Genomic DNA, 17,943 nt, shown 5'->3' with positions numbered 1-17,943 from the left:
CACTACATAGGGAATAGGGTGCCCGCTGTACTGCACTACATAGGGAATAGGGTGCCCGCTGTACTGCACTACATAGGGAATAGGGTGCCCGCTGTACTGCACTACAGAGGGAATAGGGTGCCCGCTGTACTGCACTATATAGGGAATAGGGTGCCCGCTGTACTGCACTACATAGGGAATAGGGTGCCCGCTGTACTGCACTACATAGGGAATAGGGTGCCCGCTGTACTGCACTACATAGGGAATAGGGTGCCCGCTGTACTGCACTACATAGGGAATAGGGTGCCCGCTGTACTGCACTATATAGGGAATAGGGTGCCCGCTGTACTGCACTATATAGGGAATAGGGTGCCCGCTGTACTGCACTATATAGGGAATAGGGTGCCCGCTGCACTGCACTATATAGGGAATAGGGTGCCCGCTGTACTGCACTACATAGGGAATAGGGTGCCCGCTGTACTGCACTACATAGGGAATAGGGTGCCCGCTGTACTGCACTACAGAGGGAATAGGGTGCCTGCTGTACTGCACTACAGAGGGAATAGGGTGCCTGCTGTACTGCACTACAGAGGGAATAGGGTGCCCGCTGTACTGCACTATATAGGGAATAGGGTGCCCGCTGTACTGCACTACAGAGGGGAATAGGGTGCCCGCTGTACTGCACTACATAGGGGAATAGGGTGCCCGCTGTACTGCACTACATAGGGGAATAGGGTGCCCGCTGTACTGCACTATATAGGGAATAGGGTGCCTGCTGTACTGTACTATATAGGGAATAGGGTGCCCGCTGTACTGCACTATATAGGGAATAGGGTGCCCGCTGTACTGCACTACAGAGGGGAATAGGGTGCCCGCTGTACTGCACTACATAGGGAATAGGGTGCCCGCTGTACTGCACTACATAGGGAATAGGGTGCCTGCTGTACTGCACTATATAGGGAATAGGGTGCCCGCTGTACTGCACTACAGAGGGGAATAGGGTGCCCGCTGTACTGCACTACATAGGGAATAGGGTGCCCGCTGTACTGCACTACATAGGGAATAGGGTGCCCGCTGTACTGCACTACATAGGGAATAGGGTGCCCGCTGTACTGCACTACATAGGGAATAGGGTGCCCGCTGTACTGCACTACATAGGGAATAGGGTGCCCGCTGTACTGCACTATATAGGGAATAGGGTGCCCGCTGTACTGCACTATATAGGGAATAGGGTGCCCGCTGTACTGCACTATATAGGGAATAGGGTGCCCGCTGTACTGCACTACATAGGGAATAGGGTGCCCGCTGTACTGCACTACATAGGGAATAGGGTGCCCGCTGTACTGCACTACATAGGGAATAGGGTGCCCGCTGTACTGCACTACAGAGGGAATAGGGTGCCCGCTGTACTGCACTACAGAGGGAATAGGGTGCCCGCTGTACTGCACTACAGAGGGAATAGGGTGCCCGCTGTACTGCACTACAGAGGGAATAGGGTGCCCGCTGTACTGCACTACATAGGGAATAGGGTGCCCGCTGTACTGCACTACATAGGGAATAGGGTGCCCGCTGTACTGCACTACATAGGGAATAGGGTGCCCGCTGTACTGCACTACATAGGGAATAGGGTGCCCGCTGTACTGCACTATATAGGGAATAGGGTGCCCGCTGTACTGCACTATATAGGGAATAGGGTGCCCGCTGTACTGCACTATATAGGGAATAGGGTGCCCGCTGTACTGCACTACATAGGGAATAGGGTGCCCGCTGTACTGCACTACATAGGGAATAGGGTGCCCGCTGTACTGCACTACATAGGGAATAGGGTGCCCGCTGTACTGCACTACAGAGGGAATAGGGTGCCCGCTGTACTGCACTATATAGGGAATAGGGTGCCCGCTGTACTGCACTACATAGGGAATAGGGTGCCCGCTGTACTGCACTACATAGGGAATAGGGTGCCCGCTGTACTGCACTATATAGGGAATAGGGTGCCCGCTGTACTGCACTACAGAGGGGAATAGGGTGCCCGCTGTACTGCACTACATAGGGGAATAGGGTGCCCGCTGTACTGCACTACAGAGGGAATAGGGTGCCTGCTGTACTGCACTATATAGGGAATAGGGTGCCCGCTGTACTGCACTATATAGGGAATAGGGTGCCCGCTGTACTGCACTACAGAGGGGAATAGGGTGCCCGCTGTACTGCACTACAGAGGGGAATAGGGTGCCCGCTGTACTGCACTACATAGGGAATAGGGTGCCCGCTGTACTGCACTACATAGGGAATAGGGTGCCCGCTGTACTGCACTACATAGGGAATAGGGTGCCCGCTGTACTGCACTATATAGGGAATAGGGTGCCCGCTGTACTGCACTATATAGGGAATAGGGTGCCCGCTGTACTGCACTACATAGGGAATAGGGTGCCCGCTGTACTGCACTACATAGGGAATAGGGTGCCCGCTGTACTGCACTACATAGGGAATAGGGTGCCCGCTGTACTGCACTACAGAGGGAATAGGGTGCCCGCTGTACTGCACTATATAGGGAATAGGGTGCCCGCTGTACTGCACTATATAGGGAATAGGGTGCCCGCTGTACTGCACTATATAGGGAATAGGGTGCCCGCTGTACTACACTACAGAGGGAATAGGGTGCCTGCTGTACTGCACTACAGAGGGAATAGGGTGCCTGCTGTACTGCACTACAGAGGGAATAGGGTGCCTGCTGTACTGCACTACAGAGGGAATAGGGTGCCTGCTGTACTGCACTACAGAGGGAATAGGGTGCCCGCTGTACTGCACTATATAGGGAATAGGGTGCCCGCTGTACTGCACTACAGAGGGAATAGGGTGCCCGCTGTACTGCACTACAGAGGGAATAGGGTGCCCGCTGTACTGCACTACAGAGGGGAATAGGGTGCCTGCTGTACTGCACTACAGAGGGAATAGGGTGCCTGCTGTACTGCACTACAGAGGGAATAGGGTGCCCGCTGTACTGCACTACAGAGGGAATAGGGTGCCCGCTGTACTGCACTACAGAGGGAATACGGTGCCCGCTGTACTGCACTACAGAGGGAATACGGTGCGCGTTGGGAAGGGGTCATGTGACCAGACAGGTCTGTATTAGTGAAGGGTCATGTGACCAGACTGGTCTGTATTAGGGAAGGGTCATGTGACCAGACTGGTCTGTATTAGGGAAGGGTCATGTGACCAGACTGGTCTGTATTAGGGAAGGGTCATGTGACCAGACTGGTCTGTATTAGGGAAGGGTCATGTGACCAGACTGGCCTGTATTAGGGAAGGGTCATGTGACCAGACTGGTCTGTATTAGGGAAGGGTCTTGTGACCAGACTGGTCTGTATTAGGGAAGGGTCATGTGACCAGACTGGTCTGTATTAGGGAAGTAACTTTGGGACATGACATTTTGTCCACAATGCCTTGCGGTTAAGGGTATGCTGTCCCTCTGAAATGGTTTCTACATTTTAAAGGGCATATTCAGAGGAACACATCACAGTGGTTATTGTGCTGTTGAAAAAGCTCATCTCAATGTACAGCATTCCATAGACATCACTATCTGACCACCTCTCTACCCAGACAGACTGGCTAGTCATCATCTGACCACCTTTCTACCCAGACAGACTGGCTAGTCACTATCTGACCACCTCTCTACCCATACAGACTGGCTAGTCACTATCTGACCCACCTCTCTACCCAGACAGACTGGCTAGTCACTATCTGACCACCTCTCTACCCAGACAGACTGGCTAGTCACCATCTGACCACCTCTCTACCCAGACAGACTGGCTAGTCACTATCTGACCACCTCTCTACCCATACAGACTGGCTAGTCACTATCTGACCCACCTCTCTACCCAGACAGACTGGCTAGTCACTATCTGACCACCTCTCTACCCAGACAGACTGACTAGTCACCATCTGACCACCTCTCTACCCAGACAGACTGACTAGTCACCATCTGACCACCTCTCTACCCATACAGACTGGCTAGTCACTATCTGACCCACCTCTCTACCCAGACAGACTGGCTAGTCACTATCTGACCACCTCTCTACCCAGACAGACTGACTAGTCACCATCTGACCACCTCTCTACCCAGACAGACTGGCTAGTCACTATCTGACCAAGTTGCAAAGTCGGAAGCCCCGCCTAATTCTAGAATTGTATTTTAAAACCAACCTCAACCACACTGCTAACCTCATGCCTAACCTTAACCACACTGCTAACCTCATGCCTAACCTTAGCCATAATGCTAACCTCATGCCTAACCTTAACCATACTGCTAACCTCATGCCTAACCTCAACCACACTGCTAACCTCATGCCTAACCTCAACCACACTGCTAACCTCATGCCTAACGTCAACCACACTGCGAATCTCATACCTAACGTCAACCACACTGCGAATCTCATGCCTAACCTCAACCACACTGCTAATCTCATGCCTAACCTCAACCACACTGCGAATCTCATGCCTAACCTCAACCACACTGCTAATCTCATGCCTAACCTCAACCACACTGCTAACCTCATGCCTAACCTTTAGCCACACTGCTAACCTCATGCCTAACCTTTAGCCACACTGCTAACCTCATGCCTAACCTTTAGCCACACTGCTAACCTCATGCCTAACCTTTAGCCACACTGCTAACCTCATGCCTAACCTTTAGCCACACTGCTAACCTCATGCCTAACATTTAGCCACACTGCTAACCTCATGCCTAACCTTTAGCCACACTGCTAACCTCATGCCTAACCTTTAGCCACACAGCTAACCTCATGCCTAACCTTTAGCCACACTACTAACCTCATGCCTAACCTCAACCACACTGCTAACCTCATGCCTAACCTCAACCACACTGCTAAACTCATGCCTAACCTTTAGCCACACTGCTAACCTCATGCCTAACCTTTAGCCACACTGCTAACCTCATGCCTAACCTCAACCACACTGCTAACCTCATGCCTAACCTCAACCACACTGCTAAACTCATGCCTAACCTTTAGCCACACTGCTAACCTCATGCCTAATCTTAGCCACACTGCTAACCTCATGCCTAACCTCAACCACACTGCTAACCTCATGCCTAACCTCAACCACACTGCTAACCTCATGCCTAACCTTTAGCCACACTGCTAACCTCATGCCTAATCTTAGCCACACTGTGGCTCATTCCACGAACCCAGTCTTCACTGAGTCATCCAGACATCAATTGTCTTGTATCATTTATTTATTACTAACTAAGTAATTCACAGAAATGCATAAACAAACAAACAAGGTAAATGTAATAATAGGAGAATGTGCCCCCTAGTGGGTTGAACCGGCATTGCGGCTTGTTAGACCAAAGGGGAAGTGGGGGTCGACTAAGAAGTCACTACAAAGTGATAATTATAACAATTGAAATGCTAATCCTTTGCACATGAACGCTCACTCATTCGGGAACAACTGGAAGTAATATACATATTTACGCTCGTCTTGATCGCTGGTGAAAAGTTAATTTCTTTTGTAGAATTGTCCCTAGGGTCAGGTTGTGGTTAGAGGCGATTGTTCAGAGTGACATTCGTTTTAGAATGGATGTTTCGGCGGTTGTCGTTCTTCGAGTTCAATGATACCGAATTCCTAGCTGCAGACTAGTAATTAATATCAAAGACTTGTTCTCATTCTGTTGGTATCGAAAGTCTAAAAGTTTAACTATGTGGTATGGTTAAAATATTCAGCAATGGTCCTACAACCTTTGTACTCCTGTGATTGAGAGAAACATGGTCTGCAACCTTTAGCCATTTCGTAATTGAGGTAAGCTCGGGCTGCTGATAATTTCTCAAAGTTGGGTTTTATTCGGAATGGCAGAAAAGGGCTGTCCCAGGAGGCCTGACCCTAACTGGGCTCAGGGGCGGTCCAGGAGGCCTGACCCTAACTAGGCTCAGGGGCGGTCCAGGAGGTCTGACCCTAACTGGGCTCAGGGGCGGTCCAGGAGGCCTGACCCTAACTGGGCTCAGGGGCGGTCCAGGAGGCCTGACCCTAACTGGGCTCAGGGGCGGTCCAGGAGGCCTGACCCTAACTGGGCTCAGGGGCGGTCAGGAGGCCTGACCCTAACTGGGCTCAGGGGCGGTCCAGGAGGCCTGACCCTAACTGGGCTCAGGGGCGGTCCAGGAGGCCTGACCCTAACTGGGCTCAGGGGCGGTCCAGGAGGCCTGACCCTAACTGGGCTCAGGGGCGGTCCAGGAGGCCTGACCCTAACTGGGCTCAGGGGCGCGTCCAGGAGGCCTGACCCTAACTGGGCTCAGGGGCGGTCCAGGAGGCCTGACCCTAACTGGGCTCAGGGGCGGTCCAGGAGGCCTGACCCTAACTGGGCTCAGGGGCGGTCCAGGAGGCCTGACCCTAACTGGGCTCAGGGGCGGTCCAGGAGGCCTGACCCTAACTGGGCTCAGGGGCGGTCCAGGAGGCCTGACCCTAACTGGGCTCAGGGGCGGTCCAGGAGGCCTGACCCTAACTGGGCTCAGGGGCGGTCCAGGAGGCCTGACCCTAACTGGGCTCAGGGCGGTCCAGGAGGCCTGACCCTAACTGGGCTCAGGGGCGGTCCAGGAGGCCTGACCCTAACTGGGCTCAGGGGCGGTCCAGGAGGCCTGACCCTAACTGGGCTCAGGGGCGGTCCAGGAGGCCTGACCCTAACTGGGCTCAGGGGCGGTCCAGGAGGCCTGACCCTAACTGGGCTCAGGGGCGGTCCAGGAGGCCTGACCCTAACTGGGCTCAGGGGCGGTCCAGGAGGCCTGACCCTAACTGGGCTCAGGGGCGGTCCAGGAGGCCTGACCCTAACTGGGCTCAGGGGCGGTCCAGGAGGCCTGACCCTAACTGGGCTCAGGGGCGGTCCTCCGATTTAGTTCAAATCAAAGGGGAATTGTGTTTTTCTTCATTAAACAGTCCAACATCATATTACACATTTATACAAACAGTATCATACTCACTCATTCATCTTATACAACAATTAGATGTAAACCTCATATCTGAGGCTATTATATAAACAGCGTTATGGTAATGTGGCCACACCGTCTCCCATGAGCTTCCCCATGTTGTAACAAACGGACCAGTTCGTAGCTGGATTCTTCACCCATCTTTTATACTTTCTCCGGAACGTGATATTTGTTCGTACCTCAAGTTCTGTGAGGTGGAAGGATTTCCTTTGTTCTCCATGACAAACGACTCCCTATAACTGTGTGTCCATGAGGTCTTCTCAGGAATTTACGACCTCTGACCACAGCAGCCTAGTTGAAGGAGGCAGGGAGAGGGGGATGGGATTGCTATACCCAAAGAGGCTAATGTCATGACACCTCCCTCCCTCTTCTCATCTCCTCCCTCCCTCCTCTTCTATCTCCCTCCCTCCCTCCCTCCTCTCCATCCTCTTCTCCCCTGGTCTCCTGTTCCCCACGGTGTCCAGTGTTAAAGCCAGAAAACACCTGAATACAAAGTTAAAACAGTGTCATTTTCTCCACCTGCTGTGTCCCTGGCTTCTTTTCTAATCACAGATTACAGTGTTCAGCTGGCCTTTCTGTGTAGCTGTGCTTTCTACTTTCCTCCCAGCTCCCGTTTCCTGTTACTTGACAGCGCCGGCAGGGCAAAGCTGTTCTATCAGAGCCGAAGGAAGGTGGAGGGCCAAGCTTTCTGCTTTTCTTCCGCACCGACAGAAGAGCAGGGGATTAGTTGCTCCAGTTGTCAACACAAACCTGGCTGAGGAGAAGAGAGGGATGAATTGAGGCCACGCTGAGAATGTTTCATCCCTTGCCAAACACTTGTCTCCAACGGGGCAGCAAGCAGAACTTCAGTACCCGTCCTCTAGCGAAGGAGACACCCCCTCATCCCATGAATGTGTTTTCCTCAGAGAACATTTTCCTCAAAGGATATATTGCATACGAAATATGGTCAATTCAATGTCCATGTTAACATGATGTAGTTGTGTTCTATGTAATACCCATGTTGTTAACATGATGTAGTTCTATGTAATACCCATGTTGTTAACATGATGTAGTTGTGTTCTATGTAATACCCATGTTGTTAACATGATGTAGTTGTGTTCTATGTAATACCCATGTTGTTAACATGATGTAGTTGTGTTATATGTAATACCCATGTTGTTAACATGATGTAGTTCTATGTAATACCCATGTTGTTAACATGATGTAGTTCTATGTAATACCCATGTTGTTAACATGATGTAGTTGTGTTCTATGTAATACCCATGTTGTTAACATGATGTAGTTCTATGTAATACCCATGTTGTTAACATGATGTAGTTGTGTTCTATGTAATACCCATGTTGTTAACATGATGTAGTTGTGTTATATGTAATACCCATGTTGTTAACATGATGTAGTTGTGTTCTATGTAATACCCATGTTGTTAACATGATGTAGTTCTATGTAATACCCATGTTGTTAACATGATGTAGTTCTATGTAATACCCATGTTGTTAACATGATGTAGTTGTGTTCTATGTAATACCCATGTTGTAAACTTGATGTAGTTCTATGTAATACCCATGTTGTTAACATGATGTAGTTGTGTTCTATGTAATACCCATGTTGTTAACATGATGTAGTTCTATGTAATACCCATGTTGTTAACATGATGTAGTTGTGTTCTATGTAATACCCATGTTGTTAACTTGATGTAGTTCTATGTAATACCCATGTTGTTAACATGATGTAGTTGTGTTCTATGTAATACCCATGTTGTTAACATGATGTAGTTCTATGTAATACCCATGTTGTTAACATGATGTAGTTCTATGTAATACCCATGTTGTTAACATGATGTAGTTCTATGTAATACCCATGTTGTTAACATGATGTAGTTCTATGTAATACCCATGTTGTTAACATGATGTAGTTGTGTTCTATGTAATACCCATGTTGTTAACATGATGTAGTTGTGTTCTATGTAATACCCATGTTGTTAACGTGATGTAGTTCTATGTAATACCCATGTTGTTAACATGATGTAGTTCTATGTAATACCCATGTTGTTAACATGATGTAGTTGTGTTCTATGTAATACCCATGTTGTTAACATGATGTAGTTGTGTTCTATGTAATACCCATGTTGTTAACATGATGTAGTTGTGTTCTATGTAATACCCATGTTGTTAACATGATGTAGTTGTGTTATATGTAATACCCATGTTGTTAACATGATGTAGTTGTGTTATATGTAATACCCATGTTGTTAACATGATGTAGTTGTGTTCTATGTAATACCCATGTTGTTAACATGATGTATTTCTATGTAATACCCATGTTGTTAACTTGATGTATTTCTATGTAATACCCATGTTGTTAACTTGATGTAGTTCTATGTAATACCCATGTTGTTAACATGATGTAGTTCTATGTAATACCCATGTTGTTAACATGATGTAGTTCTATGTAATATCCATGTTGTTAACATGATGTAGTTCTATGTAATACCCATGTTGTTAACATGATGTAGTTGTGTTCTATGTAATACCCGTGGGTTAGTCATGTCAGTATACTGTCGTCACACACATACAACATGGGTTGAAGGCTGTATACAGGGAACTGTTGGTAGCCTGTAACAGTCTCTGTCATGTTCAACAACTATGTTGCTCACTCACTATGACACAGCAGCTAAATAGTTTACATTCCACCTCACTGAACCAACTACCTGGGACTAAGGCTGACACCAACTCAGTGGAGACTTCACCATCTGACATGGACACTGGATTCAATGAATGACTACAGCCTCTGAGCCAATAAAACTCTGCTCCTATCGGACCTTTCTGCTGTTTGTCTTTACAGTAAACTGTTCAGAGTTCATTCTGTTGTTTGTCTTTACAGTAAACTGTTCAGAGTTCATTCTGTTGTTTTTTTACAGTAAACTGTTCAGAGTTCATTCTGTTTGTTTACTAAACTGTTCAAGGAGTACATTCTGTTGTTTTGTCTTTAACTGTTGTTCAGAGTTCATTCTGTTGTTTTGTCTTTACAGTAAACTGTTCAGAGTTCATTCTGTTTGTCTTTACAGTAAACTGTTCAGAGTTCATTCTGTTGTTTTGTCTTTACAGTAAACTGTTCAGAGTTCATTCTGTTTGTCTTTACAGTAAACTGTTCAGAGTTCATTCTGTTTGTCTTTACAGTAAACTGTTCAGAGTTCATTCTGTTTGTCTTTACAGTAAACTGTTCAGAGTTCATTCTGTTTGTCTTTACAGTAAACTGTTCAGAGTTCATTCTGTTGTTTGTCTTTACAGTAAACTGTTCAGAGTTCATTCTGTTGTTTGTCTTTACAGTAAACTGTTCAGAGTTCATTCTGTTGTTTTGTCTTTACAGTAAACTGTTCAGAGTTCATTCTGTTGTTTGTCTTTACAGTAAACTGTTCAGAGTTCATTCTGTTGTTTTGTCTTTACAGTAAACTGTTCAGAGTTCATTCTGTTGTTTGTCTTTACAGTAAACTGTTCAGAGTTCATTCTGTTTGTCTTTACAGTAAACTGTTCAGAGTTCATTCTGTTGTTTGTCTTTACAGTAAACTGTTCAGAGTTCATTCTGTTGTTTGTCTTTACAGTAAACTGTTCAGAGTTCATTCTGTTGTTTGTCTTTACAGTAAACTGTTCAGAGTTCATTCTGTTGTTTGTCTTTACAGTAAACTGTTCAGAGTTCATTCTGTTGTTTGTCTTTACAGTAAACTGTTCAGAGTTCATTCTGTTGTTTGTCTTTACAGTAAACTGTTCAGAGTTCATTCTGTTTGTCTTTACAGTAAACTGTTCAGAGTTCATTCTGTTTGTCTTTACAGTAAACTGTTCAGAGTTCATTCTGTTTGTCTTTACAGTAAACTGTTCAGAGTTCATTCTGTTGTTTTGTCTTTACAGTAAACTGTTCAAGAGTTCATTCTGAAGGTTCCTTTGTCTTTACAGAAAACTGCCTCAGAGTTCATTCAGTGATTCTTCACACAGCATGGTAAGAACTACACTACTCAGTCTCTTTACACACACAGAGCTCCAAACAGCCCCACGCACAGAGCTCCAAACAGCCCCACGCACAGAGCGTTCTCCAAACAGCCCCACGCACAGAGCTCCAAACAGCCCCACGCACAGAGCAAACAGCCCCACGCACAGAGCTCCAAACAGCCCCACGCACAGAGCTCCAAACAGCCCCACGCACAGAGCGCCAAACAGCCCCACTCCAAACAGCCCCACAGAGCGCCAAACAGCCCCACGCACAGAGCTCCAAACAGCCCCACGCACAGAGCTCCAAACAGCCCCACGCACAGAGCTCCAAACAGCCCCACGCACAGAGCGCCAAACAGCCCCACGCACAGAGCTCCAAACAGCCCCACGCACAGAGCTCCAAACAGCCCCACGCACAGAGCTCCAAACAGCCCCACGCACAGAGCTCCAAACAGCCAGAGCCAAACGCACAGAGCTCCAAACAGCCCCACGCACAGAGCGCCAAACAGCCCCACGCACAGAGCTCCAAACAGCCCCACGCACAGAGCGCCAAACAGCCCCACGCACAGAGCTCCAAAAACAGCCCCACGCACAGAGCTCCAAACAGCCCCACGCACAGAGCTCCAAACAGCCCCACGCACAGAGCTCCAAACAGCCCCACGCACAGAGCTCCAAACAGCCCCACGCACAGAGCTCCAAACAGCCCCACGCACAGAGCTCCAAACAGCCCCACGCACAGAGCTCCAAACAGCCCCACGCACAGAGCTCCAAAGCTGTTCAGCCCCACGCACAGAGCTCCAAACAGCCCCACGCACAGAGCTCCAAACAGCCCCACGCACAGAGCGCCAAACAGCCCCACGCACAGAGCTCCAAACAGCCCCACGCACAGAGCGCCAAACAGCCCACGCACAGAGCTCCAAACAGCCCCACGCACGCACAGAGCACAGAGCCAAACAGCCCCACGCACAGAGCTCCAAACAGCCCCACGCACAGAGCGCCAAACAGCCCCACGCACAGAGCGCCCCAAACAGCCCCACGCACAGAGCTCCAAACAGCCCCACGCACAGAGCTGCCCCACGCACAGAGCTCCAAACAGCCCCACGCACAGAGCTCCAAACAGCCCCACGCACAGAGCGCCAAACAGCCCCACGCACAGAGCGCCAAACAGCCCCACGCACAGAGCGCCAAACAGCCCCACGCACAGAGCTCCAAACAGCCCCACGCACAGAGCGCCAAACAGCCCCACGCACAGAGCGCCAAACAGCCCCACGCACAGAGCGCCAAACAGCCCCACGCACAGAGCGCCAAACAGCCCCACGCACAGAGCGCCAAACAGCCCCACGCACAGAGCGCCAAACAGCCCCACGCACAGAGCTCCAAACAGCCCCACGCACAGAGCTCCAAACAGCCCCACGCACAGAGCGCCAAACAGCCCCACGCACAGAGCTCCAAACAGCCCCACGCACAGAGCTCCAAACAGCCCCACGCACAGAGCGCCAAACAGCCCCACGCACAGAGCTCCAAACAGCCCCACGCACAGAGCGCCAAACAGCCCCACGCACAGAGCTCCAAACAGCCCCACGCACAGAGCTCCAAACAGCCCCACGCACAGAGCGCCAAACAGCCCCACGCACAGAGCTCCAAACAGCCCCACGCACAGAGCTCCAAACAGCCCCACGCACAGAGCTCCAAACAGCCCCACGCACAGAGCGCCAAACAGCCCCACGCACAGAGCTCCAAACAGCCCCACGCACAGAGCTTCAGCCCCACGCACAGAGCTCCAAACAGCCCCACGCACAGAGCTCCAAACAGCCCCACGCACAGAGCTCCAAACAGCCCCACGCACAGAGCTCCAAACAGCCCCACGCACAGAGCTCCAAACAGCCCCACGCACAGAGCTCCAAACAGCCCCACGCACAGAGCTCCAAACAGCCCCACGCACAGCAAACAGCCCTATCACAGAGCTCCAAACAGCCCCAGCCAGAGCTAAACACACAGAGCGCCAAACAGCCCCACGCACAGAGCTCCAAACAGCCCCACGCACAGAGCTCCAAACAGCCCCACGCACAGAGCGCCAAACAGCCCCACGCACAGAGCTCCAAACAGCCCCACGCACAGAGCCAAACAGCCCCACGCACAGAGCTCCAAACAGCCCCACGCACAGAGCTCCAAACAGCCCCACGCACTCCAAACAGACGCACAGAGCTCCAAACAGCCCCACGCACAGAGCTCGCACAGAGCTCCAAACAGCCCCACGCACAGAGCTCCAAACAGCCCCACGCACAGAGCACAGAGCTCCAAACAGCCCCACGCACAGAGCTCCAAACAGCCCCACGCACAGAGCTCCAAACAGCCCCACGCACAGAGCGCCAAACAGCCCCACGCACAGAGCGCCAAACAGCCCCACGCACAGAGCTCCAAACAGCCCCACGCACAGAGCTCCAAACAGCCCCACGCACAGAGCTCCAAACAGCCCCACGCCCCAAACAGCCCCACGCACAGAGCTCCAAACAGCCCCACGCACAGAGCTCCAAACAGCAGCCAGAGCCCAAACAGCCCCACGCACAGAGCTCCAAACAGCCCCACGCACAGAGCTAAACAGCCCCACGCACAGAGAGCTCCAAACAGCCCCACGCACAGAGCTCCAAACAGCCCCACGCACAGAGCTCCAAACAGCCCCACGCACAGAGCTCCAAACAGCCCCACGCACAGAGCTCCAAACAGCCCCGCACAGAGCTCCAAACAGCCCCACGCACAGAGCTCCAAACAGCCCCACGCACAGAGCTCCAAACAGCTCCCACGCACAGAGCTCCAAACAGCCCCACGCACAGAGCTCCAAACAGCCCCACGCACAGAGCTCCAAACAGCCCCACGCACAGAGCTCCAAACAGCCCCACGCACAGAGCTCCAAACAGCCCCACGCACAGAGCTCCAAACAGCCCCACGCACAGAGCTCCAAACAGCCCCACGCACAGAGCTCCAAACAGCCCTACGCACAGAGCTCCAAACAGCCAGCCCCACGCACAGAGCTCCAAACAGCCCCACGCACAGAGCTCCAAACAGCCCCACGCACAGAGCTCCAAACAGCCCCACGCACAGAGCTCCAAACAGCCCCACGCACAGAGCTCCAAACAGCCCCACGCACAGAGCTCCACAGCCCCACGCACAGAGCTCCAAACAGCCCCACGCACAGAGCTAAACAGCCCCACGCACAGAGCTCCAAACAGCCCCAACAGAGCAAACAGCCCCACGCACAGAGCTCCAAACAGCCCCACGCACAGAGCTCCAAACAGCCCCACGCACAGAGCTCCAAACAGCCCCACACAGAGCTCCAAACAGCCCCACGCACAGAGCTCCAAACAGCCCCACGCACAGAGCTCCAAACAGCCCCACGCACAGAGCTCCAAACAGCACAGAGCTCCAAACAGCCCCACGCACAGAGCTCCAAACAGCCCAGAGCTCCAAACAGCACAGAGCTCCAAACAGCCCTCCAAACAGCACAGAGCTCCAAACAGCCCCACGCACAGAGCTCCAAACAGCCCCACGCACAGAGCTCCAAACAGCCCCACGCACAGAGCTCCAAACAGCCCCACGCACAGAGCTCCAAACAGCCCCACGCACAGAGCTCCAAACAGCCCCACGCACAGAGCTCCAAACAGCCCCACGCACAGAGCTCCAAACAGCCCCACGCACAGAGCTCCAAACAGCCCCACGCACAGAGCTCCAAACAGCCCCACGCACAGAGCGCCAAACAGCCCCACGCACAGAGCTCCAAACAGCCCCACGCACAGAGCTCCAAACAGCCCCACGCACAGAGCTCCAAACAGCCCCACGCACAGAGCTCCAAACAGCCCCACGCACAGAGCGCCAAACAGCCCCACGCACAGAGCTCCAAACAGCCCCACGCACAGAGCTCCAAACAGCCCCACGCACAGAGCTCCAAACAGCCCCACGCACAGAGCTCCAAACAGCCCCACGCACAGAGCTCCAAACAGCCCCACGCACAGAGCTCCAAACAGCCAAGCTCTGCACGCTGAAGCCTTAACCTTGAAGCCCCGCACGCCAAACCCCGCATGCCAAGCCCCACACACGATGAAACCCCAACACGCCGTCTCCAGTGTGCCTTGTTAAGGTGTAACAGGGTTATGTCAGGGTGGTGCTACAGTCAGTCCTGTTGTCTCTGTGTCAGAGAAGACCCCACCACACTAATCTATTTTTATCTATTCTAGATCATTCTGTCAGCTTGATAGTCTCTCTCCTTATCTTCCTTTCTCCCCCCCCTCCTTCTTTCTCTCTGTCTCTTCCCCCTCTCCTTCTCTCTCTCTCGTCTCTTCCCCCTCTCCTTCTCTCTCCCGTCTCCCCCTCTCTCTCTTCCCCTCTCCTTCTCTCTCTCCTTCTCTCTCTCTGTCTCTTCTCCCCCTCCTTCTCTCTCTCTGTCTCTTCCCCCTCTCCTTCTCTCTCTCCGTCTCCATCTCCTCTCTCTCGTCTCTTCGCCCCCTCTCCTCTCTCTCTCCATCTCTTCCCCCACTCTCCTTCTCTCTCCCGTCTCTTCCCCCCTCTCCTTCTCTCTCTCTGTCTTTTCCCCCTCTCCTTCTCTCTCTCTGTCTCTTCCCCCTCTCCTTCTCTCTCTGTCTCTGTCCCCCCTCTCCTTCTCTCTCCATCTCTCCCCCTCTCTCCGTATGTCTCCATCTCTCCCCCTCTCTCCGTCATGTCTCCATCTCTCTCCCCCCCCTCTCTCCGTCTCCATCTCTCTCCCCCTCTCCGTATGTCTCCATCTCTCCTCCTCTCTCCGTCTCCATCTCTCCCCCCTCTCTGTATGTCCCCTCTCCTCCTCTCTCCATGTCTCTCTCCCCCCCTCTCTCTGTATGTCTCCATCTCTCCCCCTCTCTCCGTCTCTTCCCCCCTCTCCTTATGTCTCTCTCTCCCCCTCTCTCCGTATGTCTCCTTCTCCCCCTCTCTCTCCCTCTCTCTCTCCGTATGTCTCCATTCCCCCTCTCCCGTTGTCTCCATTTCTCCCCCCTCTCTGTCTCCATCTCTTCCCCCTCTCCTTCTCTCTCTCTCTGTCTTTCCCCCTCTCCTTCTCTCTCTGTCTCTTCCCCCTCTCCTCTCTCTCTCAGTCTCCCCCTCTCCTTCTCTCTCCCATCTCTCCCCCTCTCTCCGTATGTCTCCATCTCTCCCCTCTCTCCGTATGTCTCCATCTCTCCCCCTCTCTCCGTATGTCTCCATCTCTCCCCTCTCTCCGTATGTCTCCATCTCTCCCCCCTCTCTCTCGTATGTCTCCATCTCTCCCCTCCATCTCTCCGTATGTCTCCATCTCTCTCCCCTCCATCTCTCCCCCCTCTCCGTATGTCTCCATCTCTCTCCCCCTCTCTCCATCTCTCCCCTCTCTCCGTATGTCTCCATCTCTCCCCCTCTCTCCGTATGTCTCCATCTCTCCCCCTCTCTCCGTATGTCTCCATCTCTCCCCCTCTCTCCGTATGTCTCCATCTCTCCCCTCCTTCTCTCCCCTCTCTCCGTATGTCTCCATCTCTCCCCCTCTCCGTATGTCTCCCTCCCCCTCTCTCCGTATGTCTCCATTTCTCCCCTCTCTCTGTATGTCTCCATCTCTTCCCCCCTCTCCTTCTCTCTCTCTGTCTGTCTCCCCCCTCTCTCTCCCCCTCTCTCTCCTTCTCTCTCTCATCTCTCTCCCCTCTCTCCGTATGTCTCCATCTCTCCCCCTCTCTCCGTATGTCTCCATCTCTCCCCCTCTCTCCGTATGTCTCCATCTCTCCCCCTCTCCGTCCCATATGTCTCCATCTCTCCCCCTCTCTCCGTATGTCTCCATCTCTCCCACCTCTCTCGTATGTCTCCATCTCTCTCCCCGTATGTCTCCATCTCTCCCCCTCTCTCCGTCTCCATCTCTCCTCTCCGTATGTCTCCATCTCTCCCCCTCTCTCCGTATGTCTCCATCTCCCCCTCTCTCCTCTCTCTCCATCTCTCCCCCTCTCTCTCCGTATGTCTCCATCTCTCTCCCCCTCTCTCCGTATGTCTCCATCTCTCCCCCTCTCTCCGTATGTCTCCATCTCTCCCCCTCTCTCCGTATGTCTCCATCTCTCCCTCCTCTCTCCGTATGTCTCCTATGTCTCCATCTCTCCCATGTCTCCGTCTCTCTCCGTATGTCTCCATCTCTCTCCCCTCTCCCCTCCTCTCTCCTCTCCGTATGTCTCCATCTCTCTCTCTCCCTCCATCTCTCCCTCTCCGTATGTCTCCATCTCTCCCTCCTCCGTCTCCATCTCTCCCCACCTCTCTCCGTATGTCTCCATCTCTCCCACCTCTCTCCGTCTCCGTATGTCTCCATCTCTCCCACTCTCTGTCAGCCACTATGGCAGGTAGTTGAGGAAGGTGTCCGTGTAGTTCTGTAATGTACCATGTCAGGCTGCTCTGTGTGAGAGGGAGGGATTTAAACCTTCCTGCCAAGCAGCCCTGAAGGTAATGGATGTTGACCAGAGAGGCTGGTCCTCCATACAGCCTACTGTGGCACACGCTAGCCCTGCGTTAGTGTCTGTGTGTGGGGTTAGTGTCTGTGTGGTTAGTGTCTGTGTGTGGGGTTAGTGTCTGTGTGTGGGGTTAGTGTCTGTGTGTGGGGTTAGTGTCTGTGTGGTTAGTGTCTGTGTGTGGGGTTAGTGTCTGTGTGTGGGGTTAGCCCAATACACACATAGCCCAATACACGCACACAGCCCAATACACGCTTGATGGATGAGGACAGACACACGTACTGGTCTAATGGAGATGGATGAGGACAGACCCACTGACTGGTCTAATGTAGATGGATGAGGACAGACCCACTGACTGGTCTAATGTAGATGGATGAGGACAGACACACTGACTGGTCTAATGTAGATGGATGAGGACAGACACACTGACTGGTCTAATGGAGATGGATGAGGACAGACCCACTGACTGGTCTAATGTAGATGGATGAGGACAGACACACTGACTGGTCTAATGTAGATGGA

The 17,943-nt window shown here is 52.0% G+C and overlaps 1 protein-coding gene across 2 annotated transcripts in view; it reads left to right on the top strand.

The window, feature by feature from the left end:
* The window catches only part of LOC124018334 (dedicator of cytokinesis protein 1-like), a 173,744-nt gene extending 162,837 nt beyond the window's left edge, over positions 1-10,907 (top strand). For both annotated transcript variants that reach the window (XM_046333608.1, XM_046333607.1), the window contains exon 25: positions 10,871-10,907. In XM_046333608.1, coding sequence (XP_046189564.1) covers positions 10,871-10,895 — 25 coding nt within the window. In that variant the 3' untranslated portion in view covers positions 10,896-10,907. The remainder of the gene's footprint in view (positions 1-10,870) is intronic.
* Positions 10,908-17,943: the final 7,036 nt, after the last annotated feature.

This window comes from Oncorhynchus gorbuscha, unplaced genomic scaffold (genome assembly GCF_021184085.1).
Source record: "Oncorhynchus gorbuscha isolate QuinsamMale2020 ecotype Even-year unplaced genomic scaffold, OgorEven_v1.0 Un_scaffold_480, whole genome shotgun sequence".
In the NCBI taxonomy this organism is placed as follows: Eukaryota; Metazoa; Chordata; class Actinopteri; order Salmoniformes; family Salmonidae; genus Oncorhynchus; species Oncorhynchus gorbuscha.
The sequence above is the reverse complement of the archived record's forward strand: the minus strand, read 5'-3'. Positions and strand labels throughout refer to the sequence as shown.